The following is a 24,790-nucleotide window of genomic DNA, read 5'->3' as shown; positions in this document are numbered from 1 at the left end:
ATTCCTGTTTAGCGCAGAAGTTGGGTTTTTATTATTTTTTTTTTTTAACCAAGTGAGAGTTTTGGGGTTGAACCTAGACTTTTCCACATTCTGCATTTATTTGGAGAAAAAAGGAATCAGCTTTGGAGGATAAAATGTAGAGTTTTCTGAATGCCCTTTAGAAAATTGTTCTGTGTATTAATTGCCATATGAAGCGTCTTTACTTTTGAATTATTTACATTGGTGTTGTCTTGAAATGTGAATTTTCATCACCTTCTGGCAGAATAAGTAGACAAGAGTCAGAAAATCTGATCCAGTGCTGCTGTTGGCTTGTTTGATTTGTAGGGCTTTCTCCCTCCTGGCTTCTGCTTCCCTAAGTATAAAACAGAAGTCTTGGCTGGCATCTTTGTCGAGAGGATGTGGCCAGCATGTACTCAACAGACCACAATTTTTCTAGACTCCCGATGCGGTAGAAGGCAGAAGGTGTTGCCTGTGCCACTGGGGTTCTTCACTGTGAACTCTAAGAGTTAAGCACGTTTCTGCAGTTGTTCTTATTGTTGTTCAGTCGTCCAGTGGTGTCCGACTCTGTGACCCATGGACTGCAGCATGCCTTCCCTGTCCTTCACCATATCCCAGAGTTTGCTCAAACTCATGTCCATTGAGTCGGTGATGCCATCCCACCATCTCATCCTCTGTGGTGCCCTTCTCCTCCTCCTTTCAATCTTTCCCAGCATCAGAATCTTTTCCAGTGAGTTAGCTCTTTGCATCAGGTGACCAAAGTATTGGAGCTTCAAATTGAGTATCAGTCCTTCCAGTGAATATTCAGAACTGATTTCTGTTAGGATGGACTGGTTGGATCTCCTTGCAGTCCAAGGGACTCTAAAGAGTCTTCTCCAATATCACAGTTCAAAAGCATCAATTCTTCGGTGCTCAGCTTTCCTTATAGTCCAACTCTCACATCCATATGTGACTGCTGGAAAAACCATAGCTTTGACTAGATGGACCTTTGTTGGCAAAGTCATGTCTCTGCTTTTTAATATACTGTCTAGGTTGGTCATAACTTTCCTTCCAAGGAGTAAGCATCTTTTAATTTCATGGCTGCAATCACCATCTGCAGTGATTTTGGAGCCCAAGAAAATAAAATCTGTCACTGTTTCCGCTGTGTCCCCATCTATTTGCCATGAAGTGATGGGACCAGATGCCATATCTTTTAGTTTTTTGAATGTTGAGTTTTAAGCCAGCTTTTTCACTCTCCTCTTTCTCTTTCATCAAGAGGCTCTTGAGTTCTTTACTTTTTGCCATAAGAGTGGTATCATATGCATACCAGAAGATATTAATATTTCTCCTGGCAATCTTGATTCTAGCTTGTGCATCATCCAGCCCAGCATTTCGCATGATGTACTCTCCATATAAGTTAAACAAGCAGGGTGACAATATACATCCTTGACATACTCCTTTCCCAATTTGGAACCAGTCCATTGTTCCATGTCTGGTTCTAACTGTGGCTTCTTGACCTGGATACAGATTTCTCAGGAGGCGGTTAAGGTGGTCTGGTATTCCCACCTCTTTGAGAATTCTCCGGAGTTTGTTGTGATCCACACAATCAAAAGCTTTAGTATTTTCAGTGAAGCAGAAGTAGATGTTTTTCTGGAATTCTCTTGCTTTTGCTCTGATCCAGCAGAAGTTGGAAATTTGATCTCTGCTTTCTCTGCCTTTTCTAAATCCACCTTGAACATCTGGAGGTTCTTGGTTCACGTACTGTTGAAGCCTGGCTTGGAGAATTTTGAGCACTACTTTGCTGGCATGTTAGATGAATGCAATTGTGCGGTAGTTTGAACATTCTTTGGCATTGTTTTTCTTTGGGATTGGAATGAAAACTGACCTTTTCCAGTCCTGTGGCCACTGCTGAGTTTTCCAAATTTGCTGGCATATTGAGCGCAACACTTTCACAGCATCATCTTTTAGGACTTGAAATAGCTCAGCTGGAATTCCATCACCTTTACTAGCTTTGTTCATAGTGATGCTTCATAAGATCCACTTGACTTCAGATTCCAAGATGTCTGGTTCTAGGTGAGTGATCACACCATCATGGCTATCTAGCTCCTTAAGATCTTTTTTGTATAGTTCTTCTGTGTATTCATGTCCCCTTTTCTTAATATCTTCTACTTCTGTTAGGCCCATACTGTTTCTGTCCTTTATTGTGCCCATCTTTGCATGAAATGTTCCCGTGTTATGTATAATTTTCTTGAAGAGATAGATCTGTAGTCTTTCCCATTGTATTGTTTTCCTCTGTTTCTTTGCATTGATCACTGAGGAAGGCTTTCTTACCTCTCTTTGCTATTCTTTGGAACTCTGCATTCAGATAGGTGTATCTTTCCTTTTCTCCTTTGCGTTTAGCTTCTCTTCTTTTCTCATTTATTTGTAAGGCCTCCTCAGACAACCATTTTATCTTTTTCCATTTCTTTTTCTTGGGGATGGTCTTGATCACTGCCTCATGTACAATGTCATGAACCTCCATCCATAGTTCTTTAGGCACTCTATGGGATCTCAACCCTTGAATCTATTTGTCACTTCTACTGTATAATCCTAAGGAATTTGATTTAGGTAATTCCTGAATGGTCTAGTGGTTTCCCCTACTTCAATTTAAGTCTGAATTTGGTAGTAAGAAGTTCATGATCTGAGCCACAGTCAGCTCCTGGTCTTGTTTTTGCTGACTGTATAGAGCTTCTCCATCTTTGACTGCAAAGAATATAATCAATCTGATTTTGGTATTGACCATCTGGTGATGTCCATGTGTAAAGTTGTCTCTTGTGTTGTTGGAGGAGGGTGTTTGCTATGAACAGTGTGTTCTCTTGGCAAAACTGGATTAGCCTTTGCCCTGCTTAATTTTGTACTCCAAGGCCAAACTTGCCTGTTACTCTAGGTAACTCTTGACTTCCTACTTTTGCATTCCAGTCCCCTATAATGGAAGGGACGTTTTATTTTGGGTTAGTTCTAGAAGGTCTTGTAGGTCATTGTAGAATAGTTCAACTTCAGCTTCTTCGGTATTAGTGGTTGGGGCATAGACTTGGATTACTATGATATTGAATGCACAGAGGCATGGTTTATTGCTTATATTTTTCAGGCCAGTGAGTCCCTGCCTTTTGGTGCCTTCTCTTTCCTGCCTTTCTGCCCCAGACTTCTTTGCTCTGCCCTGCCCCTGTTCACAGATCCCAGGGAGTAACTGTTGCTTTCAAGGCCCCATCCACCCAACACCTCTCGCCCTTGTGTCCAAGCCCTCCTCACCCCTCTGTGCTGACCTCCATGGATACATCAGCTGGACTCTGAGCAGCCACAGAGCCTCTCAGAGTCTGCCACACTAAAAATAAAGTGGTTGTATCCTGTTTGAAACTGCCTCTGATTCCCAGGTGGCTCAGTGGTAATCCTCCTGCCAGTGTAGGAGCTGCGGAAGATGCAGGTTTGGTCCCTGGATTGGGAAGATCCCCTGGAGGAGGAAATGGCAGCCCACTCCAGTATTCTTGCCTGGAGAATCCCATGGACAGAGCCTGGCGGGCTACAATCCATGGGTTCACAGACAGTGACCACAGACACAACTGAGTGAGTGAGCACGCCAGCACTGATTCTAGTGCCTGCAGCTGCCCAGAGCTTCAGGCTGATCCTGTTTCACTCCTCACCCTCTCTTGCTTTCAGTGGTAACAATTTGTTAAGCACACTTCCAGGGAGTGGACGGTTTTTACATTTAGAATTTGAGATAGCCACACTTGAAAAATCAGACAAAATAAGACCTATGTACCTCAAGGCTTATGAAAGTGTTAGTCGTTCAGCTGTTTCTGACTCTGTGCAACCCCATGGACTTGAGCCCACCAGGCTCCTCTGTCCATGGGATTGATTCTCCAGGCAAAAATACTGGAGTGGTTTGCCATTTCCTCCTCCAGGGAATCTTCCTGACCCAGGGATCGAACCCAGGCATCCTCCATTGCAGGTAGATTCTTTACCGTCTGAGCCACCAGGGACGCCCCAAGGCTTATGACGAAGTGTTTAATAGTTGGTGGCCCTGCTGTCCTCCTGCTTCTCAGCTGCTCCACATCTTTTCTCTGGGGACCACCCCCCATCCTGCCCTCCTCAGAAGCCAAAATCCTAGTCTACCTTGAAGGCGTGTTCACTTCTCTCTTTCTGCCCCTCATCAGCCTTCTTGCCCTCTCTGCCCAGCCTGACTCAGCGTGGCTGTGGAATTTAGTTCCATTATCTTTTATTATGCTTAAAAAAAATTGTAAACATTTCTTCATGCTACCATGGTCATCATAACTCATCTTAGTGACTATATAGGCTATTGAATTAATATGTCATTAACCGATTTGATTATATGGCATTTTCCTTTAATTTTTACTCTTTTGAATAAGGCTCATGTGAACTTTTAAAAATACATAGTTCTTTTCTCTTCATCTGTTAAAAAATTTCTGCAGATCAGTTACCAAGCCTGGAATTCCTAAATCAGTTTATTGTTTTTATCATCATCATCATTACTGTTATTATTATTAGGTAGGTAATGTGTTTCTCACTAAATGGAACAGGATTCTTGCCACAGAAGTAGTTCTAATGTGCAGTGCTGACAAAACATCATGAGAACCCTGGAAATGGCACGTTATTGTTGTTCTCAGTTGTTCCTTGCTTAGCCCTGCTCAGCAGTTTCAGTCTGAAATATTTAAAATAAAGAAATATAATCCAGCTTTGGCATTTTCATTTTCCCAGAAATTAAATGAATGATGATCCACTGGGGTGAACAGCAAGACAAATAAGATCATGATTTGATCTCTTACGAAGAGACCTCTCTTTGTTTTCTCTCCATGAAAAACTCTGCAGCCCTACGTGAGTTCGTGCTTCTCGGACTAGGAGGGCAAAGGAGACTGATGGTAGGGCCCTCCACACGATCAGCAGGAGTGTAAGGAAGTTTAAAAAGCACTTTAAAAGCACATTTCTTCTCTGGAAGAAATGACACATTTCCTTTCTAAGTACCTTTTGGAAAAGTTTCAGGCTATTGTTTTAAAATAACCTAAACATAGAGCTTGGCAAAATGAACACGTTTCTAAAATTTTTTTTCTACATTGACACAGTCTTAGACTATCCAAGAAAATCCCTCTACTAGAAAAATGGGTAGAATAAGCAGCAAGCAAAACGTACAATGAGTTTAGGTGAGTGGGTGTAAGTTGTCAAAACAGTGAAGGAAAAGGAAGCTATTTTATCTTGGTGCAGAGCATGGCTTCCCTAGTGGCTCAGATGATTGAGAATCTGCCCACAATGTGGGAGGCCCAGGTTTGATTCCTGGAGAAGGAAATGGCAACCCACTCCAGTATTCTTGCCTGGAAAATCCCATGGACAGTGGAGCCTGGCGGGCTACAGCCTGTGGGGTTGCGAAGAGTTGGACACGACTGATCGAGTAACACAGAGAGTATGGCTTAGACATTCATGAAGGTAGTTTTTGTAAAAATAAAGCCATCTGGTCTTGATACTTTGATACAGTTTATTAATATCATTCAGGAGTTTTTAATAGCTTGTGCCTATAAAATGTTGCTAAACTGTATTGTTGTGAATAGTAGATTTTGTTTCCAGTTTGCTTAATAGTAAATTTTTTTAGTCTGGAATTTGTTGATTTTTAAAAATAAAACAGCCCAACTTAAGCCTGTTTTAATAACCATTTTGTAAGCCAATGAGACGTATCCTAAATACAAAACAAATTTCTGTATTACTTAATAAAAGTTATACAACTTTGTTTAATACACAGTTTCTTGAGCGTGCTGGAGTATTAGGAGTTGAACTTAATATTGTTTTGATTTTATCTCAGAAGTGGGAGATTTTAATTTGTCACCCAAGGAAGTAAAGGAGTATGCCTGGAAAAAGAGCAAGAAGGAATTTTAGATAGAACGTGTGAATATGGAAGTAGAGCCAGCTATCAAGGTCAGCTGCCTGGTTTGAAACCTGATTCTCAAGCAAGGATGGTCTTCTCTCAGCCTGAATGTGATAAAAATTTTTTCAGGTGAAACACCCCCAACAAATAGTACAAGTCTTGCCAATTTTCTAGTGTGTCCGCTTGAGCTGGGTGCAGACCACATGGTAGTCTGATGTTTGTCCTCCAAAGGAAATACTACTGTGTTTCAGAGTTCCTGGGGTCTAGGTAGGTCGCATTTTGACCTTGGGCCAGTTTATCATTCTGAAGCTTCATGAAGTTAAGTGTGATTTTTTCAGGTTAGATGATTTAATGGAAGAGGTGACTTTAAGGTTTTCTGCTCACGGCAGCTTCTCTGCTGTCTGAAATCATTCTTCTTTCAAGAAGACACAGGGAAGAGCACGTCCCCTGAGGCCTCCATTGAACTACTGACGCATTTGTGACTACAACTTTTGGGGTTGATTTTGGGGGGTTTAGAATATGTCCACATTCTGATCTTTAGACCCTTAAAACCACACAGATAGGGAGCTTGTTAATCGCTTTGAGTAAAGGAAGGTGCTGCCCGACACCCTCATCTCCAAGTGCCTTGGCCTTTACTGTCCTGTTTGCGAGTGGAGTAGAATCCTTGAACAGGCTTTAATGTAATTTTTAGAAATATTTATTTATTTGGCTGCACTGGATCTTAGTTGCAGTCTGTGAACTCTTAGTTGAGGCGTGTGAATTCTTCACTCACGGCACACGGGATCTAGTCCCCCAACTAGAGATCGAACCCTAGGGGCCTTGCATTGGGAGCATGGAGTCATAGCCACCAGACCACCGGGGAAGTCCCTCCTGGAGCAGATTTAATGCTTAGAGGAGAGTTGGCCTTTACCTTCTTATAATTCCTTCTGTTTCATCCCCTGTGTTGAACATATATAATGGAATGTATCCATAAGCATTCTATACTAAGTAACAAAATACTGTCAACAAAATGTGATACTGTGTTAGTAGTTCAGGCCTACTACTACTACTAAGTCGCTTCAGTCGTGTCCAACTCTGTGCGACCCCATAGACTGCAGCCTACCAGGCTTCTCCGTCCATAGGATTCTCCAGGCAAGAACACTGGAGTGGGTTGCCATTTCCTTCTCCAGTGCATGAAAGTGGAAAGTGAAAGTGAAGTCGCTCAGTCGTGTCCGACTCTTAGCGACCCCATGGACTGCAGCCTACCAGGCTCCTCCATCCATGGGATTTTCCGGGCAACAGTACTGGAGTGGGGTGCCATTGCCTTCTCCCATTTCAGGCCTAAGGATCATCATTATAAGCGTCTATTGATGATTTTAGGTAAGAGAAAGTGAAAGTCACTCAGTTGTGTCTGACTCTTTGCAACTCCATGTACTATATAGTCCATGGAATTCTCCAGGCAAGAATACTGGAGTGGGTAGCCTTTCCCTTGTCCAGGGGATCTTCCCAACCCAGTTATCCAACCCAGGTATCCCGCATTGCATGCAGATTCTTTACCAGCTGAGCCACCAGGGAAGCCCTTAGATGTGGAAGGCCATGCCAAATGCTACTCATCCTGTGGTGTGCTGCCCAGGGGGACTACTGCCTGGAGAGAAAAGTCCTTGGTAGGGAGGTGAGGGACGAGGGCTTCTGATACAACCTGAGCTCGGTATTTTGGGCACCTGAGGATGACAGCTTGCTAGGATGCAGGGTCTGGGTGTGGGAATCACAAGCATGTCAGTTGAACCCCTGATTTGAGACTACCACTGGTGGTCTCTGAGCCCAGGGGCAATGGGATGTGTGGCTCCTTGGGAGTTGTCGCCAGTAGTTGACATACCCAAGGTGGTCTGGAGGGAGGAGCCCACCAGGTAACATGGGAGGAGGGTGCACTGAGGCATGAGTGGTGAGGGTTGGATGTTGGTGGACGTGCCAAGAACAGAGGCAAGGCCCAGTGTCTTAGGTTGGAATTACTTCTTAAAAAATAAGCAGAAACCTACAACACTGTTATCACATCTAAAGAACAGTGTCTTTTAATATCAGATATCTAGTCAGTGTTCCTATTATCAGCTGTTTCATGATAATATTGGAGAAGGCAATGGCACCCCACTCCAGTGCTCTTGCCTGGAAAATCCCATGGACAGAGGAGCCTGGTAGGCTGCAGTCCATGGGGTTGCTAAGTCAGACACGACTGAGTGACTTCACTTTCACTTTTCACTTGCATGCCTTGGAGAAGGAAATGGCAACCCACTCCAGTGTTCTTGCCTGGAGAATCCCAGGGATGGGGGAGCCTGGTGGGCTGCTGTCTGTGGGGTCGCACAGAGTCAGACATGACTGAAGCGACTTAGTATTAGCAGCAGCAGCATGATAATATAGGCATGTATATGTAACAGTTTGACCGAATCAGGATCTAATAAGTCTCCACATGGTGATTACTTGATGTGTCTGTTAAACCTCTATAGTGGTAGGCTGGTCCTCCATCTCTGTGTTTCCCCCCTTGCAAATTGTGTGTTGAAGAAACTAGGTCATTTGTGTACAGAGTTTCCTGTAGTCTTGCTTTTTTGCTGAATAAACCCCAGTGGTGGTGGTTATTGTGTTCCTCTGCATTTCCTATAGACTGATAGTTGGATCTAGAGGTTTGACCAGATGTATTGTAAAATAAAGTTGGTATCATACTGCACTTATCAATTTTATATAGGCCCTTTTACTTAACATTGTATAATGAACATTTTCCCATGCCATTAAGTATTTTTTCTGTTTCATAACTTCATTTAAATGGTTTCCAACTAGAAAGATCTGTTCCATCAGTTCAGTTCAGTTGCTCAGTCCTGTCCGACTCTTTGCATCCCCACGGACTGCAGCACGCCAAGCTTCCCTGTCCATCACCAACTCCTGGAGTTTGCTCAAACTCTTGTCCATCGAGTCAGTGATGCCATCCACCCATCTCATCCTCTGTCATCCCCTTCTCTTCCTGTTCTGTTCCTTCTGTTCATGGAAATATCTTAACCTCTGAGATTTGTGGAAGAAGAAAACTAAATAATCGTGAACAGTAACCAAGAACCCACAAATAGTAACAGAGCGGTTTAAACATTACCTCAGAGTGTCAAATTTTGATTTAAGATGTTGAACTACAAACAGTAAACAGTACAGATCTGTTTACACATGCTTTAGTCTGATCTGTGTCTCGCTTTCCCTTTTAATTTTGGATGTGAACTTGAACTTCCTAGAACTTCCTATCACAGTACAGGTACTCATGGAGGAGTCTGCCTGATTCTTGCTTTGTGAACCGTGTGACGTAGAAGCTCGTTTGATGGTGCTTGAACAAAGAGACTGCATGTCACCATGTCTTCATGGTGCCCATGCAGACGTGGTATATTAGTACCTGCTTGATTGCAAATGATGAAAATCACTCAGATTCGCTGAGGCTGCTGAGGGTGATTGTGGTGAGGATGCTGGGGTGTCTGCCTCACAGAACCCTCAGAACACAGGAGGGGCCTCAAGAGCAGCCGGTGTGAGGCCCCTCCACCTGAACTGTCTCCAGCTTCTCTTCATAGGTCGGCTTCATTCTTCCCCATTTATTAACGTACAGAATTCTCCAGTCCAAACTGCAAAACGTGTGGCCAGAAATAGTCATTTCAACTCCTGGAGAGGTAGAGTCTGTTTCTCTCTCCTGGTTTCTGATTTCCCAGGGAAGGAACTGACTAATCTCTTCTCTGGTCTGACCAGTGGTGATCAGAGGTGGGATAATGTAGAGGAAAATCCTGGATTCAACTTGGCAAAGATTCTGTTGTGACCAGTCCGCCGTGGCTGGAAGATGGGACGTGTTGTACAAATGGCAGTTCATACACCAAGGCCTGTCTCCAGGTCACATATAAAATAGCATGATGCCCCCTGTGCTGCTCAGTCATCTTATTTATTTGGATAAATGAGGGTCAACATATAGTCTTTCTTTATTACGGTCTAATCATTCACAATGATCTTAAATAAGCTAGGCAGATTCTGACACATGCATACACCCACATCACCACCTTTCCACAGCCTGACACGGCCCCAGAAAGTTCCCTCGTATCCCTTTGCTGTGTTCTGTCCTTTCTCAACCCCGGAAGCAGCCACTGTTCCAGTTTTTATCCTCAGAGACCAGTCTTCCTTGTCTCGAACTTCAAACAGAATGGAAACAGAGAGTGTCAGCACTTAGCCTTAATGTATTCTAGCTCAAGGTTGTAAACATTAATTCAGTGCTGGCTGTGAGCCAGAATCTCATTGCTGTTGGAAATACAAGAGTGGCTGTGACAGAGCTGACAGTAAGGGACAAGAGAGAGCTGGGACTCAAGGCGAAGGCAGAGCACGGCTGTGCTGGGCAAGGCGGCCGGTGTCCTGCTCCGAAGGGGATGAGCCCGAGAGCTTCCAGGAGGCTAGGTGGAGTGCAGGAGAGGCATTCCTTATTGTTCTTCTGAGGGAATGAGCCAAAATATTAAACCTGGGCTGTTTTGGTCGTGTGTCCTTTGCCCACCTGTGGGCAGGACTTCCTCATCTCCCACGTGTGCTCTGGTGAAAGGAGAGGCCCAGGGACTGGTGTGGAAGGGTTTCCTCCCAAGGCCGAGATGGCTGGGAACTCTCGGTGAATGAACAGTGATAATGGGCTCCACTCTGTATGCAGGTCTCTCCCAGTTCTCCAGAAACATTTTCTTTCTGTTTACCTCAGCTGCTTTCCTCATTTGGGTGGGATGGCCAAGACACCAAGTTTGCAGTTGGTTGCCAAGAAATCAGTAGTCCTCAGCGTTATTTGTATATCGCTATATAATGAGCACTTTCCATGTTATTGATATTATTTAGAATCCTGACTCCTAGTTCTTTCATAACTTACCATGTATAGACATAACTGTAGGTAGCTATTGGGTTGGCCAAAAAGTTCATTTGTTTGTAAGTAAAAATAAAAGACATATTTTTCATTTTCATCAAGAACTTTATTGAACAGTGTAGTCACTTAACCAAGTGAACTTCTTGGCCAGCCTGCAGGAAAGCCTGGATTTGCTCTAGTCCATGGGGTTGCAGAGAGTCAGACATGACTGAGTGACTGAATAGCAACAATAAATATGTAGAGTATGTGTGTACATGTACATACTAGTATAATATACCATGTTCTCTATGTGTGTGTATGTGTGTGTATTTGTCTAATTTGTCCAATTGATTAATGTTATAAGGTCAATGGGAAATAGTATTGAAAATAAGAAGTTTACTTGGGTGGCAAAGAGGATAAATTTATTAAAGACTACTCATTCTTTTCTTTTCTCTACAGGACTATCCGAGTATGGCTGAAAAGAGACAGCGGTCAGTACTGGCCCAGCATTTACCACACAATGGCCTGTGAGTAGCCGCTCTGTTCCACCCAAGAAGAATGTCTTTGATGATTTAAATTTCAAAATGAGCTTGTTGGTTACCTAATACCTACAGCATTCTGTGTTAAAATGCAGGAAGACTCCCCTTCTTTTGCAAAAAGGAAGCTGAGTCAACTGGTTTAACTGAATCAACTTGAACAAAACTTGGGGAAAAAAAATAGGAAGAGGAAAGCTGCCCACCTCCCCCATTTTCCTTTGTCTTCATTTTGCCAACTTATATTAGTAGTAGTTTTCTACTTAGTAATAGCCGATACTGACACTAAATCAGATTCTGAACACTCCTTTGTCTTATTCCTGGCCTTTGTGCTGCTTTTTCTTAAACTGTGGGTACTGTTGGCAAGTTTGGTCCAAGGCACGACACATCCTAAATGGAGATTTTTGTTTCTTAGTAGTCAAACATGTTCTAAAAATAAACCCCAAAAATAAAGATTTTGTATTGAAATTTTAGAAGAGCCCTGAGATGTAGTGACATAAAATTGCAATTAAATCCTGCCCTTCCTGCCAATCTAAGCTTTGCCTCCTTCTCTCCCACTTCTCCATCCCTTTCTTGAAAAAAAGATGTGGTACCACCCAGGTCCAAGCTGGAATCGAGTCCTACCACCCCAGTGGCCACATGGAAGGCATCATAGCTGCTTATTTCTGGGTGGTTTTGGTCCTTAATGAGGAGATTTTCCTCAGTTAAGGTTTCAATGTGCAGAAGCCCCCCCTGGGAAAAGACACACGGTTCTGGGGCAGGCTTGATGGTCTGTTACTGAAGACCATTATGAAGTTCTCCAAAGAAGAGTGCTTGCCAGGGCCAAACTCTTCGGACACTGCAGCTCCATGAAGAGTTACTGCAGGGCCTGTGGGGTGTGTTACAAACGCAGAGTAGCCAGTTATTCAGCAGATTCTATTCCGTCAGCTTGAGTCACCCTTCCAAGCACTGCCTGTCTTGCTAGCACTTTCTCATTTATTGCAGGGTACCTGCGGGATTTCAATCCTATAAATATTTCCACAAAGGATTAGTAGTTTATCAGTATTTTCCTTTGTCCTACCTTCCACTAACAGCTTGGGCAGGCCGGTCACCTTCTGTCTTGATAACCATTCAATGAGAATGAAGTAGACTTTTTGGAATACTGGTATAAAGCTAACTATTATAAAAGGACCCTTTTATATAATTATAAAATAGTTATAAAAAACTATTATAAAAAGTAAAACTTCATTGTATGTATGTAGCGTGTTAAGACTACCTGAAACCCTAATCATGGTCTCTCGTGCAGGCAGTAGTATCTTCTGTCCTACGTTCGCCTTTATTTGTGGGTGGGTCACCTTGGTTACTCAGTGTGGAACATGAAGTGGCCATTGTCTCAGTAAATGTCCTTCAGATCAGATCAGATCAGTCACTCAGTCGTGTCCGACTCTTTGCGACCCCATGAATCGAAGCATGCCAGGCCTCCCTGTCCATCACCAACTCCCGGAGTTCACTCAGACTCACGTCCATCGAGTCAGTGATGCCATCCAGCCATCTCATCCTCTGTCGTCCCCTTCTCCTCTTGCCCCCAATCCCTCCCAGCATCAGAGTCTTTTCTAATGAGTCAGCTCTTCGCATGAGGTGGCCAAAGTACTGGAGTTTCAGCTTTAGCATCATTCCTTCCAAAGAAATCCCAGGGCTGATCTCCTTCAGAATGGACTGGTTGGATCTCCTTGCAGTCCAAGGAACTCTCAAGAGTCTTCTCCAACACCACAGTTCAAAAGCATCAATTTTTCGGCGCTCAGCCTTCTTCACAGTCCAACTCTCACATCCATACATGACCACAGGAAAAACCATAGCCTTGACTAGACGAACTTTTGTTGGCAAAGTAATGTCTCTGCTTTTCAATGTGCTATCTAGGTTGGTCATAACTTTCCTTCCAAGGAGTAAGCGTCTTTTAATTTCATGGCTGCAGTCACCATCTGTAGTGATTTTGGAGCCCAGAAAAATAAAAGTCTGACACTGTTTCCACTGTTTCCCCATCTATTTCCCATGAAGTGATGGGACCAGATGCCATGATCTTCGTTTTCTGAATGTTGAGCTTTAAGCCAACTTTTTCACTCTCCACTTTGACTTTCATCAAGAGGCTTTGTAGTTCCTCTTCACTTTCTGCCATAAGGGTGGTGTCATCTGCATATCTGAGGTTATTGCTATTTCTCCCGGCAATCTTGATTCCAGCTTGTGCTTCTTCCAGTCCAGCGTTTCTCATGATGTGCTCTGCATATAAGTTAAATAAGCAGGGTGACAATATACAGCCTTGACGAACTCCTTTTCCTATTTGGAACCAGTCTGTTGTTCCATGTCCAGTCCTAACTGTTGCTTCCTGACCTGTATACAAATTTCTCCATTTAATAAATTTACTTTGGGATTTTGGGGAAGTGGGGCAAAGGTAGATGGAGCACCCTCATCCTCTGAGCCTACCTTTTACTCAACTGGGGAAAAAAAAAGGCTTCTCTTAGATGAGTAACTCCTTACTTCCAATGGTCCAGTGATGGGTCCGTAGCTGGAAATAGCCACGGCAACCCGGGGACCTCTGACAGTGCTGGGAGATGGTTTGTCATCCTTGTGGATGGTCTTATTAATGCTGTTGACTGTGATTGTTCCCTCCTTCGCTTACACTTCAGATTTTGGCCATAGCTCAGTCTCCTTGAGACCTCAACTGTGGAGTTTATGCCTTTAGAACAAGGAGAGTCTAAGATGGATTTTTCTTGCATTTCCCCCAAATTCTTAGTTCACTTTGTAACTGATTTCTTTCTTGGGACACCAGAACCTAGCAGCAGCAGCACACACTCTTCCTTGGCTTTTGAGTCTTGGGCACATGGCTTTGCTTTCTCCATTGCCATCCCTTGCTATCTTGGCTTAACTGTATCCTCCGGAAGTAGCTCCCAGAACTCTGTGGCTGGAAGGATCAGGAAAAAACAGGACAGAACAGGCACAGCTTCTCTGCCGTGGGTGACTGACACCTTGGTGTTTGTATACATGCATGCAGCCTTTTGCTTCCGGATAGTGGTTATGACCTCCAGCTAGAGCAGTATCTGTGGATGAAACTGCAGGAACACTGCCAGAAGAAAACAGAATGAATGAATGTTGAGAAATTTGCTTGTCTGTTTTAGGGTGACTTTTAAAATTGAATTCAAAACCCAAGAAGAAAAGTGCCATGTTGCATTTAAAAACTACTGCAGATTCACCAGTTGACATTTTAGTGGTCATCCATGGATTTAAACTGTTCCCCATGATGAAACAGAGGTGATCAGTAAGTGAAACCTTAGAATATCGCTGTACGTGGACCAATTATGAATCATAACAATCCTCACGTAACAAAAAGAACTTTGAGAATCTGCTTTAGCTGAAGAGAAGTGTAACTGTCAGTTTCTCTTTCTACTGTGTGTGCTGCTCAGATGCTCAGTCATGTCCAAGTCTTTGCAACTCCGTGGACCATGGACTGTAGCCTGCCCGGCTCCTCTGTCCATGGGATTCTCCAGGCAAGAATACTGCAGTGGGTTGCTGTTTCCTCTTCCAAGAGGTCTTCCCAACCCAGAGATTAAGCCTGTGTCTCTTATGTCTCCTACTTTGGCAGGCGGGTTCTTTACCACTAGCACCACCTGGAAAGCCCATCTTCTCTGTGTCTCATGCATTTTTCTTGGTACTATTTTACCAAATCATCACAACAGCTATTATAAGAAAGATGATATTTTCATCATTTAGTAGACAAGGAAACTGAGGCCAGAGGTTGGAATTCCAGTCCATGTGCATCCAACTCCAGAACTGGGCTGCTCACCACAGTGTGGGGTGGGTCCACAGACTTCTCCTACAAAGGACCGGACATAAATATTAGACTTTGTGGGCCAGACAGTCTCTGTGGCAGCTTCTCAGCTCTACCATTGCAGAATCAAAAGCAGTCATAAAGAATACATAGATGAATGAGACTGGCTGTATTCCAGAAAACCCTTTGTTTATAAAACTAGAGTTTAAAGCAAATGATTTTGTACTGCATTGACCTTTTTAAAAGGTCTCTGATTTGAAAGATGATTTGTGTTTTCCTTGTTTGTAAAACTATGTTAACATTCACATTAAAAAAAAAAAGATTATCTTTTTAAAAAAAGTTTATCTCACTAGAAGCCTCCCTTCTAGGAAAAAAGAGCATTTTTATATACTAAACAAATAAACCAGGAAGGCTTGCTTTTTTTTTTCAATGTGAGATGTCTCTAACCTTATAAAATTACTCAGCATGTTGTAATTTTTACACAAAGGAGAGGTTTTACATATTCATGTTCAGTTTGTTATAGGATTGAGCATAAAAGAAAAGAAGCTTAAAACTAAAACATTAAGATTTAGTAACAACTGAAAAGCAAGCAAAAATGATGACAGTGAATCTTTAAAATCATCAAAGGCATTTGATTGTTGAAGATAATTTTGTGTGTGATTATTAAAGAGCATTTTGTGTGACAATAGCATCTATCGTTGGGCTTCCCCAGTGGCTCAGTGGTAAAGAACCTGCCTGCCAATGCAGGAGATGCGGGTTTGATCCCTGGGTCAGGAGAAGGAAATGGCAACTCATTCCAGTATTCTTGGCTGGGAAATCCCATGGACAAAGGAGCCTGGTGGGCTGCAGTCCGGGGGGTTGCAAGAATTGGACACGACTTAGTGACTAAAACAAACAAATGTGTATCTTTGTGGTTATAATCCTTAAACATGATCATTCTTTGTAGTTTCAAACATCAATATGGTGGATAAGGGTGTACAAACTTGTAGTCTATTCTAATTGTTAGGTGTTAGACAATTTTAGTATCTACATTTCAACGACATAGTTCTTGGAATGCAACTGAAATAGTCTTTTTCTATAGTCTGATCATGCAGCTAACTATGTTTCTGCCTTTGAGTACAATCCAGCTTTTCTTCCAGTTTTCTTCCTGTGGTGGAGAATATCCGCCATGGTAGTTAGAGAACTTTAAACTGTTTTCAAGTGGTAACTTCATTTATAGGATTTTTCTCTTTTACTTTTTTATAAGACGTTTTATTTCAAAGTAAGCTCGAGTTTGTTTGTTTCCTGGCATTTATTTCTTTCCGTGGTCAATTAAAATTCTTAAGGCTGAAGTGAACCCAAATATTTCTTTTTCCAAGTGTTCCATTTTCTAAATCACTTTAATTTTGATTTTTAGCAGAAGGAAGGGATTTAGAGTTTCTCCTTTCTGAAACTCATTCTCTGGCACACGTTTTCTGGAAGAAGTTTAGGTGGAACCTGGAAGGGTCGTGTCTAAGGGAAGAGTCAGGCTGTCTCAGTCACATGACGCTGCTTTAGACAAAGAAACAAGCTGGGATTGTATGAGTCACTGCAAAACGGAACCTTTTTTGACCATTGGGGAAAAAAGACAACAACAAGTAATCCCCAAGTAGCCTCCCCAGTTTGCTCACATACCTTGGAATGGGAATTGTGGTACTGGACACCTCTCTTTCCACAGATGCCCGCCACTGTTTTGCCTGTGATGGGGAAGGGAGGAGGGGCAGGATGACCCACAGAGTCTGGGTGGCAGATCGCCTGCTCTAAACACTGGTCCCCACACCTTTCCAGAACTAGGTAGGAATTTCAATCAGATGAAACTTCACGCTGACTCGCTTCACCCAAAGTCATAAAAGTAACTTGGAAGGTTATTAAAGTTAAAATTTGAAACTAAAACAGCAGAAAGAAATTTAATAACATTTTTTAAAATAAAACATCTTTGCCCTCTTTTTTTTTTTAACCTAAGTCATATAGCTCTTTTTAATAAAGTACCTTGAACAATGACTTAACGTGCTTAACTCTGCTCATAATATGATCTTTGTCTTTCTGGCAGCTCCCTGCTCTGCTATGGCTTACCATCATGATAGTAGACGGATATTTGTGGGCCAGGATAATGGAGCTGTGATGGTAGGTAGCTTCCAGAATGTATTCATTGTATTGACCTCCCCATGTTCACTGTTGGACAGTTTAAATAAAGTTAACAAAGAATGCCCAGTTGTTTGGCATTAGGAAATGTTTCATTCAGTACAGATGGTAGACCCCAAAATGGATTAATTCTAGAATTAACTAGCATTAATTAATAAATTAATAAACTCCAGATTTTCCTTGACTTATGACGAAGCTTTGTTCTGATAAACCCATTGTAAGTTTAAAAATATCGTAAGTTGAAAATACCCTTAATACACCTACTGAATATCATAGCTTAGCCTCACCCACCTTAAACATGCTCAGAACACTTACATTAGCCTACTATTGGATGAAGTCATCTAACACAAAGCCTATTTTATACTAAAATATTGAATATCTCATGTAATTTATTGAATACTGTACTGAAAGTGAAAAACAGAATGATTGTATGAGTCCAGCATGGTTGTAAGTGTGTCGGTTGTTCACCCTCAGGACGCTGAATAGGGGCTGTGGCTGCCCTTGTCCAGCATCACAAGAGAGGATCATACGGCTTATCACCCTTCTGGGAAAAGATCAACATTCAAAAGTCAAAGTATAGTTTCTACTGAATGTGTACCGCTTTTACACCATTGTAAAACTGAAAAATCATAAGTTGAGCCATCCTAAGTCAGGGACCAGCTGTAGCTCCATGGAGCTCTGATGATTGATGGCTGATTCTCAGGCTAACCCACAATGCACAGCCTTTGTACAGGAAACATGAGTCGCGTGGCAGCCCCATCCCTGAGCCCATGAAGGAGGAGACTGGGGCAAGGAGGACGTGGGGGAGATCACGCGCATGCGTGTGTGTGTGTGTGTGTGTGTATGACAGAGGAGGGAGAAGAAGAACAAGATCAGGGACCAGTCATTCGGCCAACAACTCGTGTAACTCTTTGAGGCAGTGCTTCTCAAACCATCTTTGGTTCAGGACCAGATATTTAAATTTTCAATTTATTAGAGATTGGTGTTTTTGTAAGTCTAATTGTGTGTGTGTATGTATATATTTCATTAAGATGTAATTCATATAGCATAAAATTCACCAAAGTGTGCAATTCAGTGGTTTTATAGTATAGTTACAAAATTGAAAGTGAAAGTGTAGTCACTCGGTCGTGTCTGACTTTGTGACCCCATGGACTGTAGCCTGCCGGGCTCCTCTGTTCGTGGGATAACCCAGGCAAGAATACTGGAGTGGGCTGCCATTACCTTCTCCAGGGGATCTTCCCAACCCGGGGATTGAACTTGGATCTCCCTCATTGCGGTCAGATTCTTTACTGTCAGAGCCACAGGGTGCGTATGCATATATCTCATTGAGATATACTTCATATACCATGAAATTCACCAGCTTGACGTGTGCGGTTCAGTGGTTTTATAGTATAGTTTCAAGATTATACAACCGTTAATAGTCTAGATTATTTTTATCAGTGCCTCCCACCCCCAAAAATAAATCCCATATCCTTTAGCAATCACTCTGCATTGTCCCTTTCTTCAGTTCCTAGCAGTCAGTAATATACTTTCTGAGTTCATTCTGAACATTTTATGTAAATAGAATCATAAAATGTATAGCTTTTTATATTTGGCTTCTTTCACTTAGCATCATATTTTCAAGGTTCATCTGTGTTGTAGCTTGAATTAATCCTTCAGTCCTTTTTGTGGTGGAATAATATTCTGTTGTATGCCACACTTTGTTTATCCATTCATTAGTTGATAGATAGTTGGATTATATCTACCTTTTGGCTACTATGAATAATGTTGCTATGAACAGTCACATAAAAGTGTGTGTGTGAACCTGAGTTTTCCATTTTATTGGGTATACACATCTAGGAATGGAATTGTGGGTCATATGGTAACTCTGTATTTAATTTTTTACAGAACTGCCAAACTGTTTTCGAAATTACTGTACCATTTTACATTCCCACCAGCAATCTATGAAGGTTCTAAATTTTTACATATTTACCAACACTTATTATTTTCTGATTTTGTTTATTTCTTAGTCAGTGTGAAATGATATCTAGCTTATCTAATTTGTTGGGAAATCATTGTTGATAGCAGCCTTTTTTAGTCCTGTTTATTTCTATAAGATTTAATAGTCCCCTTTTCATTCCTGAGTTTAGTAGTTTGAATCATTTCTCTTTTTTTTCCACCACTCTAGCTACATGTTTGTCAATTTTGTTAGTTTTTTCGAAAGAACCAGTTTTCATTGATTCTCTGTTGATTTCTCTATTATTTTTCTAGTCTCTGATAATGTGTTTCAGATTTTTCCTTTGGTTTGCTTTGAGTTTAGTTTGCTTGGTTAATATTTTGGATATTACATTATTAAGGGAGAAAATTTGGAAGGATCCTTGGTGGCTCAGATGGTAATCTGCCTGCAATGCAGGAGACCCAGGTTTGATCCCTGGGTCGGGAAGATCCCCTGAAGAAGAGAATAGCAACCCACCCCAGTATTTTTGCCTGGAGAATTCTGTGGACAGAGGCTACAGTCCATGGGGTCGCAAAGAGTCTAGCACGACTGGATGACTTTCACTTTTAACTTTATCCGCTTGAATGTCATGATGATATTAAATTGCTGGAAAGTTTTCTGAACACTCATTCCCTAATTTTCTGCTTTAAAGAAGCAGACCTCATTTTGAGTAGCACTGCTTTACAGAACTGGGAATGGTAACAATAAGTAAGATTTGGCTAGTGGGGTTCCATCACATGTAAAGTGAAGAATGCACACAGAGCAGTGAGAGCACAGGCCGGCGCCTGCACTCACCTGGCCGGAGAGAGTGGCATGGCCAAGCTGTAACTGTGCTAAGCCCTAGAGGGTGGCGAGGAGTTAACCAGGAGAGGAGGAGGAGGACTTGCAGACACAGAGGACTGTACGAGCAAAGACAGAGAGGTTTTCAAGGTCAGAGTGTGTGCAGAGAGAAAGAATGAAGTGGTTTGGCAGCATGAAACGTCTTAAGACTGAAGAGGTGGCTAGAGCAGGTCAGAGAGAGCCGTGCGTTCAGATTTTACTCAGCATTGGGTGTCCTGCAGAATGCTGATTAAGAAGGAAGTAGACATGGGCCCTGCTCCCAGGGGTCTTTTGGACTAGTAAGGAGGACAGGTAATACACAAGTGAGCATCGCATTGCAGGTCGTGTTGAGCACTGTGGAGAAATGAACAGGATTGGGAAGGAGAGGGTCCAGAGAGGTGTGTGGCCCTGCGCCCAGCAGACAGGATCTGCAGGAAGGAGGGCCGCTCCAAGGCTGTGACATCCAGCTGAGGCCTGAAGGGCAGGCAGGAGACAACCAGGCAGAGCAGGTTTTCCAGGAGTGAAGGTATGTGTGGAGGCGCAAGGCAGGACGTCTCTGTGTGTCTGAGGACTTGGAGGACATCCTCTTGGCTGGTTGGTGCTGAGTGACAGGGCAGCTCTGGGGGTGATGGGACCAGGTGGGCTGAGGGCAGGTCATTCAAGACCTTGTGGGTCGGGGTGAGGTGGGCTGAGGGCAGGTCATTCAAGGCCTTGTGGGTCGGGGTGAGGTTTTCAGTTTTGTAAACCCGTGGGAAGCTCTTCCAGGGTTTTCAGCAGAAGAATGGTGTCATTTAATTTACAAAGATCCCCCTGGCTGCTCAGTGGAGCACGGATTGGAGGGCAACAAGAGTGGAGGTGGGAGGGAATTCCCTGGTGGTCCAGTGGTTAGTATTCGGCCTTTTCATTGCTCAGGGCCCAGGTTCTTCCTTCTGTGGTCAGGGAGTTAAGATCCTGCAAAACCATGCAGTGCAGCCGAAAAAAACCACACATGCTCTAACACCAAAAATAAAAATAAACTCAAAATGGACCAAAGACCTAAATGCAAGTATAAGGCCAGACACTATAAAACTCTTAGAGGAAAACACAGGCAGAACATTCTTTGACACAAATCGCATTCAATATCTTTTGTGATCCACCTTCTAGAGTAAAGAAAATAAAAATAAAAATGAACACATGGAACCTAATTTAACTTAAAAGATTCTCAAGGCAAAGGAAACCATAAAACAAAAAGACAGCCCACAGAATGGGAGAAAATATTTGCAAATGAAGCTACTGACAAGGGATTAATCTCCAAAATATACAAACACCTCATGCAACTCTAAGTTAAAAAAAAACAAAAACCCAATCAGAAAATGGCCAGAAGATCTAAATAGATATTACTGCAAAGAAGACATACAGATGGCCAAGAGGCACATGAAAAGATGATCAACATCAAGAGAAATACGTATCAAAACTAAAATGAGATATCACCTCACAATGGCCATCATTAAAAAATCTATAAACAATAAATGCTGAAAAGGGTGTGGAGAAAAGGGAACCCTTTACAGTGATAATGGGAATATAAATTGGTACAACCATTATGGAAAACAGTATGGCAGTTCATTAAAAAACTAAAAATAGAACTACCATGTGATCTAGCAATCCCACTCCGGGCATATATCCAGAGAAAACTCTAATTCGAAAAGATAACATACACCCCAGTGTTCATTTCAGCACTGTTTACAATAGAAGCAACCTAACTGTCCATTGAAAGATGAATGGATGAAGAAGATGGACTATTATTCAGCCATAAAAAGAATGAAATAATGCCTTTTGCAGCAACATGGATGGACCTAGAGATTATCATACAAAGTAAACCAGGTGGAGAAAGACAAATATATGATGTCGCTTCCATGTGCATGGTAAAACATGGCACAAATGAATCTATTTACAAGACAGAAATAGAGTCACAGATGTAGAAAACAGATTTGTTGTTAGCAGAGGGGGAAGTAGAGGGGAGAAATAAATTGAGACATTGGGATTGATAATATACACACTTTTGTATATAAAATAGGTAAATAATAATAGACCATATAGCACAGGAAACTCTACTCAATACTCTGTAATGACCTATAATGGAAAGGAATCTAAAAAGAGTGGCTATATATGTGTGCCTGTTCGGCTCTGTTGTACAGCACAGACTAACACATTGTAAATCAATTATACTGCCACAAAAATTTTACAAATGGAGGCGGAAATATCAATTGTTGTCGCCATCTGGGTGAGAAGGTTGTGGCAGTGATGACGGACAGAAGCAGATGTCTTGAGCTGCAGCTGTGGCAGGTTGGGTGCAGGGGTGGGGAGAGGAGCAAGCCAGATGACAGCTGGGTTTTTGGCTTGAGTGTCTGGTGGATGGTGCATCATTGAGAAGAAATGGCTTAAGGGTGTGCGGGGAGAGGGCATTTAGAGCAAAAGGACAGTGAGGAATCAGTGGTGCAGTTAAGATACCGGGGAGACACCATTCATGGGTGATGCGAAATGGGCCAAGGGGTGGGAGGACCAGCCAGGACAGTGGTCATGGTAGCTGGAGGGGCAGTAGGTTTCAGGTGGGGCAGAGAGAGGATGAGATCAAGACAGGAACATGACCTTGGGGATGGCAGTTAGCAGCTGGTGGCTGCAGGGAGAGCCGTTTCCATGCAGTGGGGTGGTGCCCTGGGGTGCAGTGGATTGAAGGGTGACTGGGGTGAGGAGCTAGAAAGCCTCAGTGTTGAGTGTGGGCTGATCTATAGAGAAGGTTTTGGCTGGGATGGGGTTGGGGGGCGCGGCAAAGAAACTCTTAGCATTGTTAAAAGGGTTTTTTGTTCACTTGTTTTGCTTTTTAAATTAGAAGTCTTGAGTATGTTTAAGAGCCAGGAAGGAAAGAGCTAGGCTCTCCTGCTAGGCTGTCTGCATAAGAAGTTCACTGGACAATAGACAGGCGGTGAGAACGGAGGGCGGGGTAGGGGATCTACATGGTTGGGGGTTGATGCCCACCAGTTTTTTGCTGCTGTAAATCCGTTGTGTGATAATAAATGCCAGTGGTCTCGTTTTTCTCCTTCTGAAGATTTTTATCAGAATATGGTGATGTGCCTACACATAATAAGAGGCCAGGAGTGCAGGCCTCAAATAACATCTCCAGGAATGGCAGTGGCCATGAATTTTTTTCTCTAGGGACCCTTCTTGTGGCTCCTGGTTCAAGGGTACTCTCTACTGCCATTATAGAATGGCATATAAAACTCTTACAGCTCTTCGGTTGAAAGGGGCATTGTAAGTCCAATTTAGCATTAGTTAGTATTGAACTGTTGATTTCCCATCAGAGATTGTGGTGGTGGTTTAGCCGCTAAGTCATGTCTGACTCTTGTGACCCCTTGGACTGTAGCCTGCCAGTCTCCTCTGTCCATGGGATTCTCCAGGCAAGAATACTGGAGTGGGTTGCCATTTCTTTCTTCAGAGGATCTTCCCAACCCAGGAATTGAACCTGGATCTCGTACATTGTGGGCGGATTCTTTACTGACTGAGCTATGAGTCCCAGCAAAGATTAGTATGTATAAAATGCCGATACATTTTTGTACTTTGTAGAACCAAGATGAAGAACAAGAAATCAGTATTCCTTTGTGGATTTTTTTTCATCCTGACCAATCAACAATTCATAATGTCCATGTTATCTAGACAGTTAAGAGCTTACCAATTTAGCACTGATCAATAGAATTTTTAAGTAGTGTATTTTCTTTAGAGTTTTATCTTAGTCTTATGCCTGAGGCTCATTTTTTTTCATTAAGAAGCGCATACTTTTTATTTTTCCTAGTTATAAAGTATTACACAGTCCATAAAAACTTTGGGAGATAAAAAAGGAAAATTACCACAATCTTTAAATTTCTTTTTTGTGTGTGTGTTTGTGTGTTAAATATATGTAATATGCCCCTTCTGTTGCTTCAGATACCCAATGCCTTATTTTCACTGGTACTGAGAACTCTGTTAGTAATGGGTCTTTGTATATCACTTTGCTTTGGATATATCATCTTGAGAAACTTTTAGTGATACCAAGACAGCAAAGTTAACAGGATGCCTCCTTTGCAATTAGAGGGAAAGGAAGTGTAGAGCACTCATTTGTAGAGGAAGAATTAGACAAAAATTCTGTGGTGGTCAGCAGCACTTTCTTTACTTGTCTGGTTCCAAAATAAATAGTGTTGCAAGGACAGGACCAAGAAGCAATTCTCTGCTGTTCTTGTGGAGCCAGTCTTGAGTCATAAGGCTGGTGATGGCCAGTTTTAGATTTTACATCCTTTTGGAAGATGAGTTCCTATTGTTTTTAAAACTATAACTGTTCTCTTATTGCATGTTTTTACTTTTAGGAATTCCACGTTTCTGAAGATTTTAATAAAATGAACTTTATCAAGACCTACCCAGGTAATTATAATACACACACTCATTTGCACACATATACATGTAGATACACACAAAAATAAACTAGAACACCATGTCTTATGATCAAAATTAGATTTTCACATTAACTTTTTAAAAGGTTGGTTACCCCAGTTATTAAGAGAGGCTGTTATCTCTTCAGAGTTATTTACACATCCTTTTCCTGCTTATTAACATTTGAAATTTTGTATACTGTTCCACTGGGTGCGTGTGTCAGATTTAGTTTAACCATTCCTCTATTTTTGAAAATGTGTACTGCTCCCATTTTTTGATAACACATACTAAGACATATGATGATATGTACATAGGCATGTGTGTTTATATATATCTG

The 24,790-nt window shown here is 42.2% G+C and overlaps 1 protein-coding gene across 1 annotated transcript in view; it reads left to right on the top strand.

Moving 5' to 3' along the window:
• WDFY1 (WD repeat and FYVE domain containing 1) overlaps positions 1-24,790 on the top strand; it is a 55,088-nt gene that overhangs the window by 10,395 nt on the left and 19,903 nt on the right. Inside the window, exons 2-4 of the mRNA XM_019977689.2 lie at positions 11,193-11,260; positions 17,134-17,207; positions 24,390-24,444. Of these exons, the coding sequence (XP_019833248.1) occupies positions 11,193-11,260; positions 17,134-17,207; positions 24,390-24,444 (197 nt within the window). The remainder of the gene's footprint in view (positions 1-11,192; positions 11,261-17,133; positions 17,208-24,389; positions 24,445-24,790) is intronic.

This window comes from Bos indicus, chromosome 2 (assembly GCF_029378745.1).
Source record: "Bos indicus isolate NIAB-ARS_2022 breed Sahiwal x Tharparkar chromosome 2, NIAB-ARS_B.indTharparkar_mat_pri_1.0, whole genome shotgun sequence".
In the NCBI taxonomy this organism is placed as follows: Eukaryota; Metazoa; Chordata; class Mammalia; order Artiodactyla; family Bovidae; genus Bos; species Bos indicus.
This window is presented reverse-complemented; position numbering and strand designations above follow the sequence as displayed.